This window comes from Trichosurus vulpecula, chromosome 1 (genome assembly GCF_011100635.1).
Source record: "Trichosurus vulpecula isolate mTriVul1 chromosome 1, mTriVul1.pri, whole genome shotgun sequence".
NCBI lineage: Eukaryota > Metazoa > Chordata > Mammalia > Diprotodontia > Phalangeridae > Trichosurus > Trichosurus vulpecula.
The window spans coordinates 9,427,422-9,452,562 of record NC_050573.1 but is presented as its reverse complement, the minus strand read 5'-3'; the positions used below and the strand labels follow the sequence as shown (position 1 = coordinate 9,452,562).

General features: G+C 43.3%; 1 protein-coding gene across 1 annotated transcript; it reads left to right on the top strand.

The window, feature by feature from the left end:
* The first annotated feature begins 3,980 nt into the window (after positions 1 to 3,980).
* LOC118834977 (zinc finger protein 501-like) lies at positions 3,981 to 24,750 on the top strand. The gene is made up of 6 exons (XM_036742410.1): positions 3,981 to 4,136; positions 8,526 to 8,711; positions 16,260 to 16,350; positions 16,843 to 16,969; positions 17,779 to 17,874; positions 23,289 to 24,750. Exons 3-6 carry the CDS (start codon positions 16,315 to 16,317, stop codon positions 24,308 to 24,310), a joined length of 1,281 nt encoding a protein of 426 aa, XP_036598305.1. The 5' UTR covers positions 3,981 to 4,136; positions 8,526 to 8,711; positions 16,260 to 16,314; the 3' UTR covers positions 24,311 to 24,750.
* The last annotated feature ends 391 nt before the right edge of the window (positions 24,751 to 25,141 follow it).

The window sequence follows — 25,141 nt, the reverse complement described above, 5'->3', positions numbered from 1 at the left end:
CATCTCTCTAGTCAATTTTCAAACTTTGCAAAAACTTTTCAACCACTGCTGCTGAATGACTAAAAGTACCATATCTATAATCCTAGCCTTTGGTCATCCAAAGAACAAGGTGTTGATGCATATATGACAGTTTTTATGTGACCTCACAAAAACGTCTAATGGATGGAGATCAAGTGATCAGTATGGCCAAACAAGCAAGAGGACCTTCTGCACTGATCTGAGAAATGGTCATCCAGTACATAATAACCAGGTGCCCCACATTTTTTAAATTAAAAATTTAAATTCAAAATTAACCTAACTACATGAGTGTAAATTTCTATAATTAAATCTTCAAATGCTATTTTTGTAAGTTTGTAACATTTATGCTTTGAAATTATTAAGCTTAAAAATGTGTTGAATTTTGGGACACTATTCTGCTTCAGAGAAACACATATAAGGTAACAGTAAAAACAGGGTAAGAAGAGATACGCATGGAGACTGCATTGTGTTCGATGACTCCATAAGTAATGAAACAACATTGCTATTTACATATTTATGTTTTAGTTGTTCAGTTGTTTCAATTGTGTCTGATGAAATCTTCATGACCCCATTTGGGGTTTTATTGGCAAAGATACTGGAGTGCTTACCATTTCCTTCTCCAGATCATTTGACAGATGAGGAAACTGAAGCAAACAGGGGTACGTGACTTGCCCAGGGTCACACAGCATTAGCGTCTAAGGCTGGATTTCAACTCAGTCAGATTTGGAGTCCAAGCCCGGTGTTATATACCCTGCACAGTCTAACTGCCCTCTAAAGGCCCTCACTTCCCTCAAAGCATGGCTGAGTCAGCCAAGGGATGCAGTGGATAGAGCATTGGTCCTGAGGTCAGAACAACCCGAGTTCAGATTCAGCCTCAGCCCCTGTATGATCCTAGACAAGTCACTTAACCTCTTTGCCTCAATTTCCTGCACTATAGATGGGAATAATAACAGCACCTATTTCACAGGGTAGGTGAGGATCAAACAATATCGGTAAAACACTCGGCATGGTGCCTAGCACATAGTAGGTGCTGTATAAATGCTTCTATATATGCTATATGAATGCTCCCTCCATCCCCATCACCTCCTAAAGCATGTCTTTCCTGATATTCCTAATCACATAACACTCTCCCTCTCCCCTTTCCTTCTTCCTCCCCCCACTTAAGTATTCGCATTTTATTTTGTATGTAACATATATTTCCATGTATCTCCCACTCCCACATAGTAGGATATTAGCATGAAAACATAGACCATTTCATCTTTTGTCTTGAATGTCTAGTACACTGCACATAGAAAGTTCTTAATAAATACTTATTGACGCTCACACACACTGTATTTTTTATCTGAGAGGACAAGAGGGGTACATTGGGCAAAGGTTGGGGAGCTGCTACTGAGTCTACGTGTGGGGGGAGGAGTGGGGAGCACCAACCTTTTTCTGTCCTGTACCTAGGCATATGGTTTGGACCAGATTCAATCCTAGAAGACCCTGCCTCTGAGAAGGGATCCTCCTTTCTCCAGCCTTTTGGTTCATTAAGTGCCCCATCTCAGCTTCTCTGGGGACAATTTTAGAGGTTCCTCCAAAAGACAGAAGTCAAAAAGGTACTCAGTGTATAACATGAATCCTACCTTGGATGGTCATTTTACTCCTACACACAAAAGGAATGCTAATCCCAGGGCACTCACAAGCAGCATTTGACAAAAACAAACATAAAACAGGATTTATCGAATTTAATTTATAACACTGTTAGAGTCTGGCAGGAGGTTAATACTTCAATCTCATCAGAAAATTGCCATAGGCAGTTTACATTTTTCAGGTCCATATCATCTATTCTCGTTCCACTCCAAACCTGAACCTTCTCTGAACTTGGCACTCCAAGGATTCCATAGTAAAGTGTCTCCTGGACCCGCCACAAGTAACCATTCTTTTCAATGGACCCAGGACCTCAGGACCTTTCAGACCCACAAGATTGGCTCCAAGCCTGGATATAGCCACCATGAGAGTGACCTGGAAAAAGAAGCACCAAGTAGAAAAGAAAGCTGGAGCCCAAGTAGAAGGTTGACAAGTTGAATCCACTCACCACAGTGGAGAGTGGTGATGGGGCTGGGAAAAAGCATGACCCACCCCTGTACCTTGTTCATGAGGGTCTTGAGACAGGGTGCACTACTTGTCACATGGCAAGAAGCAGCCAAGAAGTTTATTGTACCCAAAAGGACCTACAATGACCCTACAACCCTACAAGGTTCCCTAGAATTTCCCTAGAATTTTCTGGGGGAGCAAGGGGTGGTATATGTTCCCTGGAATGATTTCTATAGGCCAATTCAGTCTCTACTACAACTATAAATGGAAAGGATGTAAAACCAAAAGATGTGATAAGAGTTCATAATAAAAAATAAAACTTGAAAACAATGCAATGAATGGGCTGGTCTTGTCTTAGTGGTCAGTCTTCTGATTGGAGCCTGCCTCTCCCCCCATCATGAGGAAAGGTACACAGGGTTCCAAATGAGGTCCTATAAGCACAGGGATCAGGTCCCCTGCCTTTAGGTTAACATTTGGAATTTAAAACCCTTCACAATTTCCTTCCACCCTCTTTTCCCAGGCTGTTGATAAGAGTTCTGTCCCTCACAAACTCTATGCTCCAGCCAAACTGGCTGGCTTGTTATACAGGACATTCTACTGGACCTTCTCTTTCCCACCCCATGGCATTCATTACACAAGTTGTCCCCCATTCCTGTCCACTCTCCCTCTCTTGACTCTTCGAGGCTCAGCTTCAGCAGACCTTTCCCGATGACCCTGTTGTGAATCCCAACCAGTACCATGTATTTATTTGGTAAGCATCTTGTGTTCCTTTCTTGAGGCCATAAGAGATGCCCACTGGGTAGACATTAAGGAGAGAGACTGTGTGTTCTCATTCCTAAACTAAACTCCTCAACACACGGTTCTCTGGAACTTCCCTTGAGGGGAAGATGGCCTCTTTCCTCCGGGCGGTTGTGGTGGTGTTTGCACATGGTTGGCAGGCATGTTTGCCTCCTAGAAAAGTTGGAGCCTGGTCCTCGGACCCCTGGCTGCTTCTGCTGCTTCTTGTTTCTCTCCCTGAGTCACCAAACCGTGATCTGGACAGAAAGACTTTTCAGTAGGGACTATTTTTGGAATTCAGGGGTTCCTGGGTTCCTCAGTTGGAGCTGAGGGGCATCAGGAAGAACAGTCCACAATTATACCTTTGTACATCTACGGCAACTAGATGGTGCAGTGGATAGAGCATCATGGCTGGAGTCAAGGAGACTCATCTCCCAAGTTCAAATCTGGTCTCTGACACTTACCAGCTGGGTGACCCTGGGCAAATCACTTAACCCTAATCGCCTCAGTTTCCTCATCTGTAAAATGGGCTGGAGAAAGGAATGGTAAGCCTTGCAGTACTTCGCCAAGAAAATTCCAAAGGACCAGACTGGAAAACGACAATCACAGGTTTCGGAACGATAAAGGGCATTTCCCACTTTGGCCAGGGAAGCTTCAATGATTCTTTCACATCCATATGCTTCCGGGGCCATCTGCAGTGCCTGAGGTTTGGAGGCATCTTACTGGGGCGGACACACACGAGACTAGAGAACTTCATTTAATGGTGGAGAGCACTAACAAGGGGCAGGGATCGCGGGGGGCAGGGGGCCTTCCTGGAAGAGGCAGCCCCTGAGCCCAGTCTCGAAAGATAACAGAAACTCTGAGAGTGAAAGGGCGCGCAGGCAAAGGGGACAAGGGGCCTGGAAGAACTCCCAGGGATCAGCTCTAAACACGCGTGGGGAGCGCTCGAGGCCTCCGTCTCGCCGTTTCGTCGCGGTCTCGGGTGCATGGGGACGGATTGTCCCGGGGATACCTCAGCGTTTCCCAGCCTGAAGCCCTGGACGTGGGGCTTCCCGGAGCATGCGCACAAGCCGCCTCGGGCCTCCGCACTGGGTTTCCCAGAAGCCCTTGCGGCCCGGGAGGTGGGAGGGAGAGCGGCCCACGCGGGACTTCCTTTCACTAGGTTCTTTCGTCCTCGCGTCCTTAGCGTCAGTCTCGGAGCCGCTCAGGCCTCAGTTGAGCGCCGCCTTCGAGGCCGGGCGGCGGAGACCCCGCCGCTGAGAAAGGTAGCGCCGGGGGAGCGGGCGGACGGCGGGGATACAGGGAGGGAGCGGGGCCTCTGGCGCCATGTTCTTCGGCCAGCTTCCCTCTCGGTGGGCCAGTCCTCTGCGGGAAGCCGGCCCGGCAGCTTCTGCGCATGCTCTTTCCCGACGCCCTAGCCTGACTGTTCCTGCGCACGCGCACCACACATCTGGGAGCCTGGGGCGGACTGCTGCTGCTCATACCCACCTTGGGAACCAAACCCTGTCGCTTCTGCCCATGCCGATCCCGGGTGCCCAGGAGCCTGCGGATTGCCACGCCTTCTTCCCGAGTTGATGTGCTTATTGGTCCCTGAGGGGGTGGGGCTAGGACTGAGACCCAATCAAAGGCGCCACCGTTCCCTGGCTTCTCCCTCTCGTGCCTTTCCTCCTCCCATCCTCACTGGCTCCTCCCTCCAAGGCTGACCGGTGCATCCTTTGCCCTGGCGCTGGAGCCACGTGCGATTTCTTTAGGCGGTCCTCAAAGAATGGAGGCCCAAAGTCAGACAAACAACAAACCCTAATTCCACCTGGCTGGAGGTGGGAGCGGGGAGAGACAAAGACCAAAGGCGAGCCAGCCCCTGCCCTGAAGGAGCTTACACTCCCCTTAGGGCAGTTTGCCGACACCTAGACTCTCTGATGAGGGAGGGGGCATCCGGAAGGGCCTCCAGTAGGAGCGGGTACTGGGGCTCAGCCTTATTGGGAGTTAAGGATCCTAAGAGGCAGAGGTGAGGACGGACCCCATGCCAGGTGTGGGGGAGCACATGGGCAAAAGCCTGGTGATGGGAGAGAAAATGCAACAAGTAAGCCAGCTTAGCTGTCAGATAATTAGGAGCCCCCTTGTGAAAGGGATTAAATCTAGACTGCAGGAGCTTCTCTCTATGGCCCTGAGCCATAGAGAGCCACTGAAGCTCAAGGAGCCTTGGCAGCATCAATCAGGCACAAATATTTGTAAAGAGTTTACTGTATGCCGGGTGCTGTGCTGAAGCTGGTTCAGCCCTCAGGGAGATTATAATCTAATGAAGATGTCAAAATGTAGAGTTGAAAAGGGGAAGAAGAAGGTGAGCATTGTAGGAAAAGTCCTACTGAGATGAGTTCAGTACAGCCTGGAGAGGGGTGGGGCATCTTTGGGCTGGGCCTCCTTAAATTGTCTGGCACTCCTCATAGAAGCCCTGCCCTCGAGGAGCTTACTTTTACTTTAAAGTTTTTATTGATATTTTCCGTTTCTTACATCACTGTAGTATCTCATGTACCCCTCCCCCTCCCAGAGAGCCATGCTATATGACAGACAAGACTTTTTAGAGAGAAAAACCCCTTCACAACTGATTGATACAGTGAAAAAGCCTGAAAATGTGCAGTGTGTGACCCTGCGGACCTCCCCCCTTCACAGAGCGGTGGACTGGGGTTGTCTAATTAACTCTCTGCGTTCCCAGTCCTGCCTGAGCTTTATAATTTTGTTATGTTCACTTCTGGGTTTGGGTTTTTTCTTTTTGGTCCTTTGTCCTTTCCACTTACATTGTCGCAGTTCCTCTATAAATTGTCTTCTTGGCTCTGCTGACTTCACTCTGGATCAGTTCATGCTGATCTTTTCAGGCTTCTCTCAATTCATCACACACTTTATTTCTTGTAGCGCAAGAGTGTTCTATTACATTCATGTACCACGATTTGTTTAGCCATTCCACAATTGTGGGGCGTCGACTTTATTTCCAGTTTTTAGCTATCAAAAAGTGCTGCCTCAAATATTTTGGAGTATATGAGGACTTTTTTCTTGGCTTCTTTGGGGTATAAACTCAGCAAGAAGTCTCTGGTAAGGGTATAGGCATTCTAGTTCCTTTATTTGGGTAATTCCAAATTGCCTTCCAAAATGTTTATGGAGGTTGAGGGAGGGGACGTTTGGTCTTAAGGCCACGTTGGCCTTCTAGGTCCTTAATTGTGGCCTTTTGGCTGAATCCAAATTTTACACAGCAAATCTTGCTCTCGTTCTTGTACTTGAGGACCTAGAAGGCCACATGTGGCCTTAAAGCGGCAGGTTCCCCAACCCTGGGTTATACCATTTCATAGCTCCACCAGTGTGCTTATCATTCCACAACCCTTCCAACATTAACTAGAGCTGTTTTTTTAAATCATTTTTTGCCAGTTTTCAGGGTGTAAATGTAATCTCAGAGTTGTTTTGATTTTCATTTTTCTTATTATGAGGGATTTGGAGCATTTTTCATGTAGCTGTGAATACTTTATAGTTCTTTTTTTAAGAGCTTTTTGTTTATGTCCTTTGGGGAATGGCTATTGGTTTTACATATATTTATTAATTGTTTATATGTCTTGGATGCCAAACCCTTATCAGAGAAGTTTGATACAAAGATTTCATTCAGCTACTTCCCTTTTTATCCTAGGTGCATCTTGTCTGTGCAGAAGCTTTTCAGTTTCATATAATCAAAGTTATTTATTTTGTCTTTTCTAATTTCCTCTTTCTCTTGTTTGGATAAGAATACATCTCCTATCTGTAGCTGTTCATCTAATTTTTTGTAGCATGATCTTTAATGTTAAGGTCATGTGTCCATCTAGCACAGGGGTGGGGCCTTGAGGCCCTTTGACTGAATTCAAACTTCACAGAACACATCCCCTTAATAAAAGGATTTGTGCTGTAAAACTTGGATTTAGTCAAAAGACTGAACCCAAGGACCTAGAAGGCCACATGTGGCCTTGAGGCCGCAGGTTCCCCACACCCCTGATCTAGAATGTGTTGTGGAATGTGATACAAGGTTTTGCTCTAAGCCTAATCTCCATTAGATTGCTTTCCTGTTTTCCCAGAAATTTTTATCAAATAGGATTTTTTCCCTAGGTAATTTATGTTTTCCACTTTATCAAACACTAGGTTATTGAGTTCTGCTGTTTCTGAGCACCCCTCATCTAATCTGTTCAAATGATCAGTCTCTCTATTCTTAGCCAGTTCTAGATGGTCTTGATTACTGCTGCTTTATAAGATTGTTTAAGGTCTGAAAGTGATATTCCCTATTCATTCCTACTTCTTTTCATCATTTCTCTTAATATCCTAGATTTTTTATTTTTCCCAATGGATTTTGTTATCATTTTATCATGTTCTATATAGTATCTCCTTAGTAATTTGATTCGTATAGTATTAAAAGTATACATTAATTTTGGTAATGTCATTTTTATTATGTTGGCACAGCCTAGTCATGAGCACAGAATATTCCTCCAGCTATTTTAAATTGTCCTTTGAAATACTTTGTAGCTGAATGTATCAAGTCCTTTGTACACTTTGAAAGGTTGTTCCCCAGATATTTTATGCTGTTTGTAGCTATTCAGAATGGGATTTCCCTTTCCGTTATTGTTTCTTCTGTTTCGTTATTATTAATTATAAATGCTGTGAGTTTTTGAGGATTTCTTTTGTAGCCTGCAACTTTGCAAGAACTATTGTCTCAATTAGTATCTGCTGTTTCCCCAGGATTTTTCATCATGTCATCAGCAGAGATAGTTTTATTACCTCCTTAACTTATCTCTATTTCTTTAATTCCTTTCTCTTGTCTTTTGCTGTTGCTAGCATTTCCAGAACTATATCAAGTAATAGCGGGCAGAGCGGGCATCTTCACTTCACTCTCGTATTTATTGGAAAAAGTCCTAGTAAGTGTATCCGTGTTGCATATGATGCTGTTTGTTTTTTCTAATCAGAATCAGAATCTTCTTTGGAAACATCACTGTGAGCTGTGGTCCACAGCCACAGCACCACTGGAAACGTGTTCTGCATCTTCCCAAATCATACAGTTCTTACTAATACTAGACGTGACCACAATCTTGAATTTCAGGAGCTTACGTGGCTGCCTGGCTGCCAGGCCCAGGGCAGGGCTGTCCAGTCTGGTGCAGAGTGACACAGTCCCTAAGACATTGCATGTTTACTGTCAACTGAATGACTGTACCCAGTGTCAGGCTAATTGTTCTGGAGTAAATTGGGAGAGGTGAGGTTAAGACAGATTTTTATATCTTACTCTGTAGTTGCAGGGACAAGAATTGGGAGGGAGATAAGAGGAAAAAGGGAGAGGAAGAGCGTCTACTTTGTAGAGAGAGGGAGGGCCACAGCCAGGTCTTACAGGCCAAACACCTCAGCGAAGATCAGGATTAGGATCATCTCCCGATCCCCAGTGTCCTCAGAACACCAGCCTCACCTACAGTGCCAGTAGCAAAGCCAGCTGCCAGCCCACTCAGGCCCACACTGAGGCCTGCCTCCAACTGAAGGAAGCTCTTGAGCATTGTCATTCATTCCCACCATTAAGCAGCTGGCAGTGAGACCAGCCACCACCAGACCATAGATGGTGATAATCCTTGCCATGATGATAGTAATGATTGACTGCATGATCATCTCAGGTTGAGGGAGCACGGCCACAATACCGGTGCCAGTTTATGCTGTGCCATAAGCCACACCAAGAGCACTGAAGACCATGGTGGCCAAGGAGACCATGACAGAAAAGAAGGACACCTACTTGGGACTCTGGACGTGACTGTGCAAGGTTATTCAGCTGGGCAGCAGACAGGGATTCACTGCCCTGGCAGGTGAGATGGTGTGAACTCAAGAGATTGCTTTTGGTTTTAAATAGATACTTTTTATGATATATATTTTTAAAAGATCCCTCTATGCCTATTTTGTAGGGTTTTGTTTTTTTTTTTTTAGCATAAACGAGTGTTGTACTTTGTCAAAGGCTTCTCCATCTATTGAGATGATCGTGTGATTTTGGATATTTTGGTTTTTGTATGATTGATTGTGTTGATTGTTTTCCTCATTTTAAGCCATCTTTGCATTTGTAGTATAAATCTCACTTGATCATAATGAATGATTTCTTGGATAAATCTCTATATAGTCTCTTTGATAGGATTTTATTTAAAATTTTTGAGTCAGTATTCATTAATATATTGATGTTAGTATTAGGACTATACTTGTCTTGTAAAAAGATTCTAGTAGAGTGCTTCCTTCCTAAATTTTTAGAATAATTTGTGAAATATGGGCACTAACTGTTCTTTAAAAGTTTGATAGAATTCTCCATCAGGACCAGGAGTTTTTTTCTTTGTTGGTTTCTTTACAGCTACATCTATTTCTTTTTCTAAGATTGGATTATTTAAGATAACTTTCCAGACTTTTGATAGTTTGGGTATTTTATAATTTTGAAAGTAGTCCTCTTTTGTATCCTTATTTTTGTTAGCATATAACTGTACATAAGATGTTTTGAGTGTTCTTTTTATTTATTCTGCTTTTGCTGTGATTTCACCTTGCTTCTTTGCTTTGTTTTCTTGATTTGATTTTCTGCTCCCTTTTTAAAAAATCAGATGATCTAAGAGTTTTTTATTTATTCTTTTCAGAGTTTAGTTTTATTTATCATTTTTATGGGAATTTTGTTTCCAATATATCTATTTCCCCTTTAATTTTTATTATTTCATCTTTTGTGCTTGTTTTCAGTTTGTTTACTTGTTGGTTTTCTAATTTTTAAAAATGCACATTCAGTTAATCATTTTTTTATATTTTGTTAATGTGTATTTGTAAGGATATGATTTTCCCCCAGAGTACTGCTTTAGCTACATCTCAGAAAATTTGGTATATTGTTTCATCATTGTCATTTTCTTTTATATAGTTATTGTTTCTATGATTTGTTATTTGACCTACTTATTTAAAATTCTCTTGTTAAGTCTCCATTTGAGTCTGTATCTTTTATTATGCTCTTTCAACCAATTTCTATTTTTATTCTGTTATGGTCTGTAAAGAATGCATTAACTTTTTCTACCTTTTTACATTTGTTTGCAATATACCTGTGCCCTAGTACATTGTCAATTTTTGCAAAATTTCCATGTGGTGTCAAGAAATATGTATATTCCTTTACTGTATCATTTGGAATATGGCATAAATCTTTTAACTCTGCTTTTTCCAGCAATTTGTTCAATTTCATATTTTCCCTTTTATCTGTCTGTTGGACTTATCTAAAACTGAGAGAGGGATTTTGAAATCTCCTGTTACTGTTGTTACTGTCTGTCTTCTTGAAGCTTATGTAATGTTTCCTTTATAAATATGGATGCTGTATTGGGAATCAAGATGGGCTCTTAGCACTTATTCAACCAAGGGCCCTTGAAAAGTTTGGCCTTTGTTTCCGTGATTAAATTAGGAGTCCTTGATGACCTCCTTGCCTCAAGGGAAAGCCTAGTTTACGTGGGTTTGAGTGATGTGTTTGTGACATCAGAGGCTTTTGGACCACGTGGGTTTAAGTCACATTTTTGTGACAATTTTAGGTCACGTGGGTGAGGAGCATGTGTGACTCACCTTCGGCCCTGAACAGGATATATAAGTGCAGAGGTTGGCTTTTTCTTTTGGAGCTCTGAGCCACAGCAGGAGTGGCAAGTGACTCTGAGCCAGCCTTGTTGAGCTCCCGACTGAACTCAGATGTTGATGGTTCCTTGGTAACTATGAATTATATTTGGTCTGTTCATAAATGTATGTTTGTAATTTGTTTGTATTTGCTCTGAAGTTCAGAGTGCTGGCTTTTTCCCCTGAACTAAGTGAATGATATTTGTATGTTGGATTAAAGTAAGATTGTTAACCCCTTAACATTGCTTTCCTTAGTAAAGCAGATCAAAAGAACCTGGGCTTGCACCATTCTGTGTCCTGGTTGTTGTTGGTTTTACCCAGCCACAGCAGCTGCTAGCCAAATTGTTGAAACAGTTGCCAAGTCATCTCGAGCATGCAAGTTTATTACTGATATTGCTTTGTTGTCTATGGTTCCTTTCCTTATAATATAGTTTCTTTGTTTATACTTTTTTATTTTTCAAATGTTTGCATTTTCTTTGTCAGCATGATTCCAGTTTCTGCTTTTTTGGATTCATTTGATGCATAGTAAATTTTTTTCCATCCCCTCAGTTTTTTTTTTCTGTACATCTTTATTTTTTAAATGTGTTTCTTTTAAGCAACAGATTGTGTAGGGTTTTGTCTGCACTCTTTTTTGTGTTATTGAATTATTTAATCCATTCACATTTAAAATTATAAGAGTTAGGTTTATGTTTTCTTCTTTAATATTGAGGGTTTTCTAGTTATGATTCCCCCCTCCCCCCCGCCCTTCTGCTGTAAAAACAGTATTATTTTCATCTGGTTACTTTGCTTTAATCTTTATTAAGAGATGGTCCTGTTTCTGCTGGCTCTCGTCCTCTCACCCTGATCTATTCTTCTGATTTGTTGCCCTCTTCCCTTTGAGGTCTTGTTTATTAGTTCCTTCCCCCCCTTCCTGTTTTTATCTGGTTATATAATTTTTCCTTCCAGTTAATCAAATAGATTCTCCCTTCCTCTCTTCCCTTTCCACTAGTCTTGTTCATTCATTTTTAGAATTTCTTTTTTGTGTGTGCCTTTTTCCTACTCTCTTCATTATCCATCTGTTCTTTCTCTCTAGTCTAGATCCTCATTCTCTTGACTCATGACCTCTTTAGTTATCTGGTCTCTGCCTGTTCTTTGTATTCTTCATGCAATCAAAGCTTCCAAGGTTTCCATTCTTGTCTCTCCCCTCTAGTTGCTTCCTGCCACTGCCTCCTAGGGCTGCCAGTGTTAGAGAGGACACTGCCCCATGGTAGGGCCCCTTTCCCACCAGGTCCCTGAGTAAGCAGCCCACCACTGATCTGTATCTCCCCCTGGTTACCTTTTTTAGTTTTTTCATGTTTGCCTCCAAATATCCTCCCTGTGCCCATTAGGAGCTTACATTCTAGTGGGAAAGACAGCATAGAAACAGGAGTTGAAAAAAGCATGGGGGAGAAGAAGGAGAGCATGGTGGAGAAAGTCCTATAGAGATGAGCCATCAGTACTACCTGGAGAGGGATGAAGGCATCTTTGGCCTGGGCCTCCTTAAATTGGGGTGTCGGACATCTACTGGTCTAGCAGTCAGTCAACATTGATAAGTACCTGCTACCTCCCGGGCTCACTGTGATCGCTGGGGACACACATGCAAATAAAAACAAGGACTGTTCCTGCCCATCAGCAACTTACAATTTAACAGAGGAAGAAGATGCAGCAAAGGAAGCTGAAGAAGGGGATGGGGGCAGGAAGCGAGGTGGGGGGAGGAAGAAGAATGAACCTGGCACAGGGAAAAGTCCCACAACAATGGAGCCAGTGAGCAGTAGGGAGGAGCTCATGCTGATAGAGCCCCTGGCTGTGTCCTCAGCCAGAGGGTCCAGTCAGAGGAGCAGAGGGGACCCAGAGTCAGTTTGAACAGGACAATGAGAGTCCCAGAGGCATGCTTCCTGGAGGGTACAGAGGAGGCATTGGCAGCGTGCTTGGTACATAGTGGGCCCGCATTAAAGCATTACAGAGCTCTTTTTCTCTCTCCTTTTCTGTTTCCTTTCTGTGGTCTACACCTTGTTCTTCATCTTCCTCTGTTCTCCTCCCACTGTCTTCCTTTGCTAGCCTTTTTCCTGTTTTTGCCTCTTCTCTTCCCCTTCCTGTCTCCCTCCTCTTATCCTTCTTCCCCTTCCACACTTCTCTGTATTACTGCTGTGACCACTTCAAATGCTTAGGTCCTGTTAGGTTTTGATTCTGCCTGTCCTTGAATGTCCTCATCCGACTCTCACATAGGCCATTTATGCCTTTTTTACATCTTCATATCCAAAACTGAATTCATTAGCCTGCGCCTCTCATCCCAGGTCTCTCCTTTTACCCACTTCCATATTTCGGTTCAGGTTATCACCATCTTTTCAGCTGGGGCCTCAGAGCTATCTTTGATTCTCACCTCTCCCTCAGGCCAAGTCCTTCTCATTCTACCTCCCAACATAGCATCACCGAATGGGAGACCTTTGTGGCCAGCTAAGCCTTTGATACATGAAATGAATCTCAGCTGTAACAAACCTGACCAGCGGTCAGCCTCCAGGCGTGAGGGGGGGGTTGTTGGGGGCAAAGTGTGAATAAACCAGTGCCAGTCAGTGAATAAACATTTATTAAGCACTCACTGTATGTCATACACTGTGCTAAGCACTGGGAATGCAAAGAAGGGTAAAAAGACAGTCCCTGCTCTGGAGTAGCATACAATCTAGTGGAAGAAACAGCACACAGAAGCTATGTACAGACAGCCGTGTACGGGAGAAATTGAAACTAATCACAAGAGGGAAGGCCCTAGAATTGAGGTGGAATTGGGAAATGCTTCCGTACAAGGTGGGATGTTATCTGGGACTCAGAGGAAGCCAGTTCTGACCTCTGAAGCCAGCAAGGGACGCCTGATCCTTCATGGGACAGATGTGCCGTCCTTGGAGTCAGCCGTCATATCCCCCGGGGCCCTCTCTTCTGGAGCCTGAGCTTGTTCAGTCCCTTCTCTTGGTCCTTGCGTGGCACACTCACGCCTCTTCCCTCCCTGGTTGGTCACTCTGGACCGTCGCATCGGTGTCCTCCTCAAACCCGAATCACGTATGATCTCAGGATGAAGTCTGACCAGGACAGAGAAAGCAGGGAGCCCAGGATGGCGTTTGCTTTGTCTGCAGCAAGTTGCTAACCCATGTTGAGCTTGAAGTTCCCTAAAACCTCCAGATCTTCAGAGTGAAGGTTCTTTAAGCATGTCAGCTCCACCTTGTATTTGTGAAGTTGATCTCTTGTGCCTAAGGGCAAAGCTGGATCCTACCACCTCTGTTAAATTTGATTTTATTTCATTCAGCCCAGTGCTCTAGCCTGTAGAGATCCTTTTGGATCCTGACTCCATCCTTCCAGCAAGGTGCCATGAAAATTCAGTGACTATCAGCTATGCTCTTTATCCAAGCTGTTGATAAAACAGTGTTAACAGCACAGGACTGAGCACAGCTCCCCGGGGCCCTCCACTGGAGACCTCCTGCCATGTTGGCACTGAACTCTCTGAATCTGGCTGTCCAACCAGTTCTGAATCCTTCGAGTTGTATTTTTATCTACTTCATATGGCTTCACAAGAACAGTATGAGATTCTTCACCAAAAGCTTGGCTAAAAATCTAGGTAAATGCTATGTGTAACATTCCCATCATCTGCTCATTTAGAAATCCTATCACAAAAGGCAGTAAGGTTTCTCTGGTATGATGGCCTCTTTGTAATCCCTGCTGCCCTTTCCAGATCAGGGACTCTATCCTGTTATTTGTGACCGCCCCCCCCCCCCCCCCCCCCCTCCCCGCGCTCCCAGCAGTCTGTCTGGTGAAGCCTCAGATCCTCTTCAGAACCGTGTTTTTAAAAAAATGCATGAAATAAAATACAGAGGATGACGAGGGATCTAAATTACATTGAAATTCAGTGATCCAGATGTGAAAGGATCAAGTCCATGGACTCCACGTGAAGAGCTTTCTCCAGTGATCTTTCCTAGCATTTTCCCAGGAATCCAAGTCAGGCTTCCTGGCTTGTACTTTACAGACTCTGTGCTCCTCCCTTGTTTGAAAATTGAGACATCTTCTCTGGCCTGGCGGTCCATGGTCTTTTAGACATCCCTGGCATTAGCTCCACTGTCTCCTCTGGGAGTTCTTTCAAGACCCTTTGGATCTGGGCTGGGCCTGGGGAAGGGTAGAAGGGTGGCAGGTCTCATACCATCTCCCTCAGAGCCATTTTTGTTGTGAAAAGGTCATGCTCACTTTGCCAAGGAAGCTGGCCTGCGCTCTTGGGGTTGTTTTATCCATCCCAAGGAGAGGTCCTGCCTCTTCTTGAATCCATCCTCCATTCTATCCAAAATAGTTAAAATGGCCACTGAGGGGACAGCCTCCGAACCAAGAAGACTTGGGTTCAGGTCCCACTGATGAGGTCAGAGTTGGGAGAGCTGGTTCAAATGTAAAAGAATTCACTTAGACCTTTTCTGTAGCAGTTGGGAGCTTTACTGACTCAAAAGCGGTGGGCTAGCCCTGGAAGGACTAGCAATTTACAGAGGGACAGAAGCTTGTTTTCATAAAGACAGGATAAGGGAGACAAAGGGAATTTTTATGACCCAGGGTGGGGGGAGACAAGGAATTCCATGGTCTAGGATAAGGGGAAGTGATGTGGTATTTCAAGATAAGAGGAGAAGACTTTAGGGGGCCAGGAAAAGAGCAGCTCAACCCTAAGGGCACCTTTGTATCAAGAGACTTTGGGCGTCTTCAGGTTAGAGGATAAACCAGGCAAAGGGCAGCTCAACCCTTAGGGCACTGTTTGTATCCACATCGCCACCTTTGATCACTTCCTTCAGTGCTCTAGTTAACTCTCTCAAACCTAAAGTGCAGAGAAGGTGCCGACCTGAGTCTCCTCATCTGGGAATTCCCTTTCCCATTAAGATCAGAGGTATAGTGGGCACCACGTTTCCTCTTCATTGGAATCGTTTCCCTTGCATCTCTTGGATTACTTGTCTTCTCTCTTCACATGGCCACTGTACCAGCTCAAGTGCTCATCATGGTTCTGGGGAGCAGTAGGATAATCTTGCTGTTTCCAGGTTCTTCCCCCTCAAATCCATCCTCTGCACAGCTGCCACAGTGATCCAGGCCCCCAGTCCAGGTGGGAACACCTCCGCCACCTGCTCAGAAGCTTGCAGAGGTTCCCTGTGGCCCATAGGACAAAATAGAGACTCCTCTTGATATCAGTGCCCCCTCCCGCCACCCCCCCAATCTGGCTCCAAGCTTCCTTTGCAGATTCACTCCCATGACTCTCCTCTCCTGCTCCATATCCCAGCCAAACTGGAGCAGGAAGGTGTCTCCTGCCCTGGACATTGTCCTCCCTCCACCTCCATGCCTCCGCCCCTGGTAATCCTAGCCATCTTTCAGGCCTCATCTCCGAAGCCAAATTTTTCATGAAGCCTGTGCTCCTCCCTCGGGTTCTTTGCCCTTTCAACATTTGCTAAGGATCACCTTTTTCCTCTCTACACGTTCTATGCCCACAGAAGTAAGTAAGCTCAGGGAGGACAGGGACTGCTCTGTTTCTGTTGCAGGGTTCCTCAGTGGATAGTAGGATGGTGTATTGCGCTCAGTAGGTGCTTCATTTGTGTTGGTCAAATGGAATGGAGTGGTTGGACTAGTCCATGAGCTCCTTCTGATCTCTCTCTAACCAGGAAGAGTGTTAGGATTTCCAGGCCTGGGTCTAAACAAGGCAGGGCTAATCCCTTTAATGTCTGCTTTTTGCTCCCCAGGGCTGACGGCTGAGGATTCTCAATTTCCCCAGAGGTGAAAGCATTGAGCAAAGCCATGGCCCTGGTCCTTCTCCCTCCCGTGGCTCACCAGGTAAGCAGGAGTAGTTTTTGTTTTTTCTGAAATAAATACCTTAGATCTCCAGTTAGAAATATGTTTCCTTTTACAACCAATATCTCTGATAAAGGCCTTATTTCTAAAATATACAGAGAACTGATTCAAATTTATAGGAATACAAGTCATTCCCCAACTGAGAAATGGTCAGAGGATATGAACAGGCAGTTTTCAGAGGAAGAAATTAAGGATATCTATAGTCATATGAAAAAATCTTGCTTAAACTTAGGCCTACACTAGGTGTTCAGTAAGTATTTGAAATGGAACTCTGAGACCTGAACCCAGTGAGCTCCATTCCCTTCATCTTTCCTTCCAGTGCCATTTCAATCAGCCAATTTATTAAATGCCTACTATGTGTCAGGCACTGTGCCTTTAAGCTCTGCGTCAAAAACAGTCCCTACCCTGGAGGTGCTTATAGTCTGATGTCAGGTAGTTCTCAGGCTGTACCCACACATGTATTTGCTATTTCAGGCATTGGTGACTTTCAAGGACGTGGCCGTGGACTTCACCCAGGAGGAGTGGGGACATCTGCGCCCTTCCCAGAAGGAGCTGTATAGGGACGTGATGCTGGAGAACTATCAGAACCTGGTCTGGCTGGGTAAGGACGGCCCCCGGGCCTCAGGACCTGCCCATTGGCAGTCTGTGCTTCCTTCCTTGGTGCATGTTTTGGCGGGGGGGTGGGGGGGGGGGGTGGGGGTGGGTGGGGGGGGGTGTTGGTGGGGGTGGGGAGGTCTTGAGGGTCTAGCAATTATCTATCAAGCAGAAACCAGAGCTTCCTAATCTTTGCATGGTCAGGAGACACGGTACTTCAACATGTCCCCTAATGAAAAGTCTGTCATTTCTGTGACTGGAAATGGGCAGTTTCTGTTGTCCCTGAGGTTGTGGTTCCTCTATTTGGTTTCCTGAGGTCACAGATTCTCTCCCAAAGTCCCAGGGCAGCTGCTTGCAGACATGAAACGTTCCCATCCTCTTAGCATGAATGAATTTTATTTGCCACCCAGAATTGACCCCCATGACCCAGTTCCCCATAGTTTCTAGGAACACAGTTCTGTGTCCTTCAGGGGTCTATCGTCGTGTCCTTTGAATCTTCCTAATATATCTTTTTGTTGTCGTTCAGTCATTCAGTCATGTCTGACTCTTCATGACCCCATGGACCACACTGTCCATGAGGTTTTCTTGGCAAAGATACTAGAGTGGTTTGCCATTTTCTTCTCTAGTAGATTAGGGCAAACAAGGGTAAATGACTTGCACAACTAGTGTCTGAGGTCAGATTTGAACTCAAGTCTTCCTGACTCCAGACTGAGTACTTTATCCACTGAGCCACCAAGCTGCCTTTCCTAATATGTCCCCAAAGAGAGAAAGGACAGGGATTATATTCAAGGTGTCTCTCACATTTCCAATGAGCAGGACTTGCAGTGTCCAAACCAGATGTGATTTACCAGTTGGAGCAAGTAGAAGGCCCTTGGGTGCCAGAGGGAGAGGCCCCAGCAGTCAGCTGTCCAGGTGAGTGAGGGAAAGCCAGGTAGGTTGGACCTTACAGACAACATCTCAGCAGGTCATTCTGGGGGCAGCACTTTTATTTTTATTTTTTTAACATTCTTTTTTTTTGAGTTCCAGATTCCCTCTCTCCACTCACTCCCCTACCCATTTAGAAGGCAAGAAATATAATACTCACTTTACATGTGCCATGTTGCAAAAAAAAAAACATGCTTCATTCTACTCTCAGAGTCCTTTACTTCTGTCTCTGGAAGTGGAGAGCATTTTTCATCATGAGTCCTTTGGAATTGTCTTATATCGTCGTATTGCTGAGAATAGCTGAGTCATTCATAGCTGATCATCAGACAGTGTTGCTGTTACTGTGTACGGTGTTCTCCAAGCTCTGCTTACTTCGCTTTGCCTCAGTTCATATAAGTCTTCTCAGGTTTTTCTGAAACCACACTGCTCATTAGTTCTTTTCCATCATAATCATATGCCATAGTTTGTTCAGCCATTCCCCACTTGATGGGTATCTCCTCAGTTTTTAGTTCTTTGCCACTACAAATAAAGCTGCTATAAATTTTTTGGTACATATAGATCCTTTTCCTTTTGCGTTGATGGGATATAGGTGGTATTGCTGGGTCAAAAGGTATGCACAGTTTTATAACCCTTTAGGCCTAGTTCCAGATTGTTCTCCAGAGTGGTTGGACCAGTTCATGGTTCCACCAACAGTGCACTGGTGTCCCTATTTTTCCACACTCCCTCCAGCATTTGTTGCTTTCCTTTTCTGTCTTGTTCGCCAATATAATACATGTGAGGTGGTACCTCAGAGTTATTTTAATTTTCATTTCTCTAATAGTGATTTAGAGCATTTTTGTATGATTATTAATAATATTGATTTCTTAATCTGAATATAGCCTTTTCATATCCTTTAGCCATTTATCAATTGGTGAACGGCTACTATAAATTTGGTTCACAGTATTTTTGAGAAATGAGGCCTTTATCAAAGAGATTTGATGTAAATATTTTTTCTCAGATTCCTGCTTTCCTTCTAGTTTTGGCTACATTGATTTTGTTTGTGCTTCAGTTCATACATTTCAGTCATGTCTGACCCTTTGTGACCACATTTGGGGTTTTATTGACAAAGATACTGGAATAGTTTACCATTTCCTTCTCCAGCTCATTTTACTGATGAGGAAACTGAGGCAAACAGGGTTATGTGACTTGCCCAGGGTCACACAGCTAGTGAATGTCTGAAGCCAGATTTGAACTCAGAAAGATGAGTCTTCCGGCCTGGTGCTCTATGCACTATGGCGCCACCTAGCTGCCCCTTTGTGCAAAAACTTTTAAATTTCATGTAATCATAACTAACCATTTTATCTCCTGTGATCCTCTTTATCTCATGTTTGGTATAAAATCTTCCCTTGTCCGTAGATCTAACAGGTAATTTTTACCATGTTCCCCTGGTAAAGTTATTATCCTTCACTTCTAAATCATGTACCCAGTTTGATCTTATCTTGATATGTGGTGTCAGATATTAGTCTATACCTAGTTTCACCAAACTGCTTTCTAGTTTTCCTAACAATTTTTGTTGAATAGTGAGTTCTTGCCCCTAAAGCTTAGATCTTTGCGTTTATTAAGCACTAGATTACTGTGGTCATTTAGTACTGTGTATTGTGTGTCTAGTCCATTCCAGTGATCTACCACTTCATTCTTAGCCAGAACCGGATTGTTTTAATGATTACTGCTTTGCAATACAATTTGAGATCTTGAATGGCTGGACCACTTTTGTTGACTTTTAAAAATCGATTCCCTTCATATTCTTGACCTTTTGTTCTTTCAGATGAATTTTGTTATTTTTTCTAGCTCTACAAAATAATTCTTTGGTAGTTTGATTACTATGGCACTGAATAAGTAAATTAATTTAGATAGTATTGTCATTTTTATTATATTGGCTCATCCTACCCATGAGCAATTAACATTTCTCTAATTGTTTAGATCTGTCTTTATTTGTGTGAAAAGTGTTTTGTGATTGTGTTCATATAATCCTGGGTTTATCTTGGCAGGTAGCCTCCCAAGTATTTTATGCGGTGAGCAGTCATTTTAAATGGAATTTCCTATCTCTTCCTGCTGGATTTTGGTGGTAATATATAGAAATGTTAATGATTTATGTGGGTTTATTTTATATCCTGCAACGTTGCTAAAGTTGTTGCTTGTTTCAACTAATTTTTTAGTTGATTTTCTAGGTTTCTCTAAGTAGGGAGGGGAGGGTACAAGGGAGATCAAGAAGGACTTCCTGTAGAAAGTAATTATAGCTCTGAGTTGGAGGAGGAGAGAACTTGTGTGAGGATGGAGAACATTCCAGGCCTGGGGACATCATGGGAGTTCCTTGTGCAGGGCACAGAAAAGGCCCATCTGGCCAGACTTCACTGAGAGGCATGTGCAGGGAGGACAGAAGGGGAGGCCAAAGCAGGTTGTGAAGGGCTTGAAGTGTCAGGCAGAGGAGATTGTACTGACTGATTTTATTTCCATTTGAGTCTATAGTTATAGAGAACTTAACTGTTAAACATCAGGATAGTTTCTTAAACTTTCTTTACAACACATTTATACATTAATTTCAGTGCAGATCTCCAGCAGGATTTTGTCTTTGCCATTAACTCCTGTTCAAGTTTTCTATTATTAGTCAGAGTTTGTGTGTCTTTGACTCTTCTGTTCCCAGGAGGGTCCCTGGGCCTTTTGTAAAACTCTTCCCAGATTTCTTTCTTCCTCATATTTTTCAAACTCAGTAGCATCGTAAGATTTGTCACATTCTTTTGTTGCCTAGACTGCTGGATCATCCATGTAGGGAACTCAGAGTGTGGAAAATCCCACCGCCATTGCTAGTCAGCCACCCTTTTGTAACTTTGGGTCTTAAAAGGAAGTAAACTGTGAGCGTGTTCATATTCTTTAACCATTTGTCCTTTGTGTACTGGGAATTGCCGTTTACATTTTCATTGATTCCTTATAATCCCCTTGGAGACCTGTAGCCTTCAAGGCCGTGTCTTGGCTGCTTGACTTTCCTGTGTCTCAGGCAATTTGCTAAGACTAAAAATTTTAATCTTCATTGACTAAATCACAGACCCTTGAGATAAGTGACACAGAGTTTTTATCTGACAGAGGGGTCATCAGTATTTTTCTTTTAATTTTTTTTTTGTTTCGTTTTGCAGAATTGTCTTATTTAATGTGTCTAGTCATCAAGTTTGTCCTCAATACTGCCTCCTACTTGTTGAATGGTAAAAAAAATGTCATCTCCCCTCCACATTTGAGCATTGTCTTTTTAATGAGTATATTGACTTTAACAAAATAACACCCCAGATTGCCTGTTGACTTCCATATTCCTATCTAATTTTTTAAGGTTATGCTGCTGGTGGAATTGGATTTTATAGAGCTGTAGTCCAAGGGAATTTTCCAACTCTGCTGTCTTTTCTCTATCCCTTCACAGGTCCCTTCCCTTGATTCTTGGATCAAATGATTTTAAGCCTTCCTTATTTCTCCTTATTCTTAAATGAAAATTGGAAACACCCAGCAAATGTGTCATATGTCATTATGTGTTGAACCCTAACCAGCCCACTGGACATGTGGGTTTTTTCCCAGCCCATTGCTATTACAAAAAGAGCTACCATGAGTATCATTGTGGAAGTTTTCTTCCTTCCCATAATATCCATGGCATCATGCAGATTTGGGGCAGAGTTTGGGTGACTGGCACCCTGGGAGGTTAGGAGGGGCTACAGTGGCTCATGAATACTCAGAGGCAAACAGCAGCACTGGAGAGTGTGGGCAGAGGTGGCTGGGCACTGAGTGGCCTGTGACCTCCCTTGCCCCCCCACCCCATCCCAGCTCCATGGGGCAGCACTTGATGAGTAGTAGGCTATCCATTACAGTCAAAGGCTTTTCAGACAGGGTTTTCACACTGAAAATCTGCTGTGGCAGCTATCACATTGCTGGTGGACCAGTGGGGTGAAAGAGCATGGACATGTAGCAGAGAATGAATTAGGATGAGAAGTTCAGTTCTAACTAAGCTGCATCGATACACTTCCTGGAGAGTTTTCAGCACTCAGTTCTGTCTAGAACTGGGTGCAGTTTAAACCTTAAATGTACCAGAGTTGTGTGATCACAGACAGTCCTAGCAGAGTGAGGTCATAGGCTTCATTTGTGATTTAGGCTTGTTCATGTGATCACTGTGAGAAAGGGCACATGCGCTCTTGTGCATGGCTGACTGAAAGTTGCTGCTACTTTACAAAGATAGAGGAGCTCATTTACTGCTCCGCTAGCCATAGAACAGCTCACCTGTTTGTCCAAAGCTCCGCCAACAGTTGGTTTTCTGTCTTTGGAGAAAAAATCCATTTTGCGATTTGATAGGTGGTAAGGGACTCAGACTTGTTTTTTAAAGGGAGAGAAGGGAATAAACATTTATATAGTGCCTACTATGCACCAGGCACTGTGATAAGCACTGTACAGATATTATTTGTCCTCACAACTCCCCTGCAAGGTAAGGCTATTATTACCATCTACATTTAACAGTTGAGGAAACCAAGGGAAATGGAAGTTAAGTGATTTGAGCATTTCTCTGATTATTAGAGAATATCAATAGATTTTCAGGTACTAACTGATGATTTGTGTTTCTTCGAAGAAATGAATTTATATTTCAGTGGCCTTCTAGTGGTCTCCCTGCCTCAAATGTCTCCCCCCCCCTCCAGGCCATCTTCCACTCAGGTGTCCACCTGATCTTCCTAAAGCAAAGTCGACCATGTCATCCCCTTTTCATCAAAGTCTAATGGATCCCTTCACCTCTGAGATCAAATATAAATCCTCCATTTGTCTTTTAAAGCTCTTGCCCCTGCCTATCTTTCTAGTCTTCTGACACCTTACTCTACTCTTAGTTCCCTGTGATCCAGTGACACTGGCCTCCTTGCTGTTTTCCCATATGTTATCCCTTCTTCTGACGCTGCGCCTTTTCACTGGTTGTCTTCCATGTCTGGAATTCTTACCCTTCTCATCTTTGTCTCCTGGCTTCATTCAGGTCCCAGCTGAAGTTTTACCTTCTGCAGTCAGCCTTTTTTTAATTTCCCCCTTAATGCTGGTGCCTTCTCTCAGTGATTACCTTATATCCCCAGCACTGAGCATAGTGCCTGACATATTGTAGATACTTAAGGACTGTTTGTTGGTTTGACTTGACTAACACTTTCCTCATTTGGAAAATGAGGAACTGATATATTTACCTAACAAGGTCGTTTTGAGGACCAACATGAAAGCTTTTTGTAATCACAGCAAACATAGGGTCATATTAACTATTCTGTGTTTTAGTATTTGGCAGTAATTTTTCTTGATGGAGACAGAAGAGATAGTTTTGTAGGTACAACAGCAAAACTAGCAATATTTACACTTTTAAAAATTTCTTTCAGATGTTGAGACTAGACTTGAAACCAAGCTGACTACTCCAGAGCTGGACATTTCTTTGGAAGTATCCCAGGAAAAATTCTCAAGGGATAGTCCTTGTGTCTTCAGATTGGGAGAAGCCTTGGAATGTGATGCCTGGCAGGGAAGGCAGCAGAAAAATGAAGAGAAATCTTATGAATGTAATGAATGTGTAAAATCCTTCTACCAGAGCACACAACTTCCTGAGCCACCGAAAATTCATACTGGAGAGAAACCTTATGTATGTAAGGAATGTGGGAAAGCCTTCCGCCATCGCCCAGCTCTTACTCAACATTGGAAGATTCATACTGGAGAGAAACCTTATAAATGTATGGAATGTGGGAAGGCCTTCCATCAGAGGGCAGGACTTAATCAGCATAAGAAAACTCATACCAGAGAGAAACCTTACATATGTAAGGAATGTGGGAAAGCCTTTCACCAGAGCACAGCACTCACGCTGCATCAGAGAGTTCATACTGGAGAGAAACCTTATGAATGTATGGAATGTGGGAAGGCCTTCCATCAAAGGACAGGACTTAATCAACATCAGAAAATACATACTGGAGAGAAAACTTATGTGTGTAATGAATGTGGAAAGGCCTTCCACCAGAGCCCAACTCTTACTCGACATCGGAGGATTCATACTGGAGAGAAACCTCATGTATGTAAGGTATGCGGGAAGGCCTTCCACCAGAGCACAGCACTTACTCAACACCAGAGGATTCATACTGGAGAGAGACCTTATGAATGTACTAAATGTGGGAAGTTCTTCAACTGCAACTCCTACCTTATTTCCCATTACAGAATTCATATTGATGACAGACCATATGAATGTAAAGAATGTGGGAAGGCCTTCCGCCGGAGCACACAGCTTACTCGACATCGGAGAATTCATACTGGTGAGAAGCCCTATGAATGTAATGAATGTGGAAAAGCCTTCTATCGACGGTCAGGACTTACTGGACATCAGAAAATTCACACTCGAGAAAAACCTTATGGAATCAAATGAATGTAGGAAAGCCCCTAGAACCCAGCACTTACTTGAATCAAATACTGGAGAAAAACATTATAAACATAATGAATGTGGGAATGCCTTCTGCCAGATGATAGGACTTATTTGACACCTGAGAGTTCTTATTGGACCTAAAGAATGTAATGTTTGTGGGTAGGCCTTCCTCAAGAGTAAAGAACTTACTCAGCACCAAAGGAATCACACTGGAAAGAAACTTTATGAATGCCAAGTCTTCTGAAGTACTGCATGTGTGAACGTTCACTTTGCTGAAAGATTTAGAATCAAACTAAAAAAGGACACAATAGAAAAAGAAAACTCTGAAGTTTCCCACAATGGCTTTTTCTTATGTTTTTTTAAAAGGAAGACTATAAATCTATTTATTGACCACTGTTCATCAGTATTTGCAATAAACTAAATAATATACAGTTGTATAACATTAGAGTGACTGAAAATTATTGTCTTTCCTCTTATGAAGTGACCTAAATGCTAAAATGTTTAATTATTGATGCTTAAGGGATGGGTTGGGTTAAAGAAGGAAAAAAGTCCACACCAGTAGTATAGAAGACTAGATAAGCTGGTATGCTTATTTAGCCATTTGTGCCACTAGTTATTAAAATATAACTCCTCTCCCTTAAATGCTGGCCTTTATCAGCAGATAGGGATGTTACTACATGATTAAGAATAGACTTGGGTAGTAAAAGATGTGATGTTCAGTCGTGTCTGATTCTTCACGACCTTATTTCTTGACAAAGATACTGGAGTGGTTTGCCATTTCCTTCATTTTACAGATGAGGAAACTGAGGCAAACAGGGTTAAGTGACTAACCCA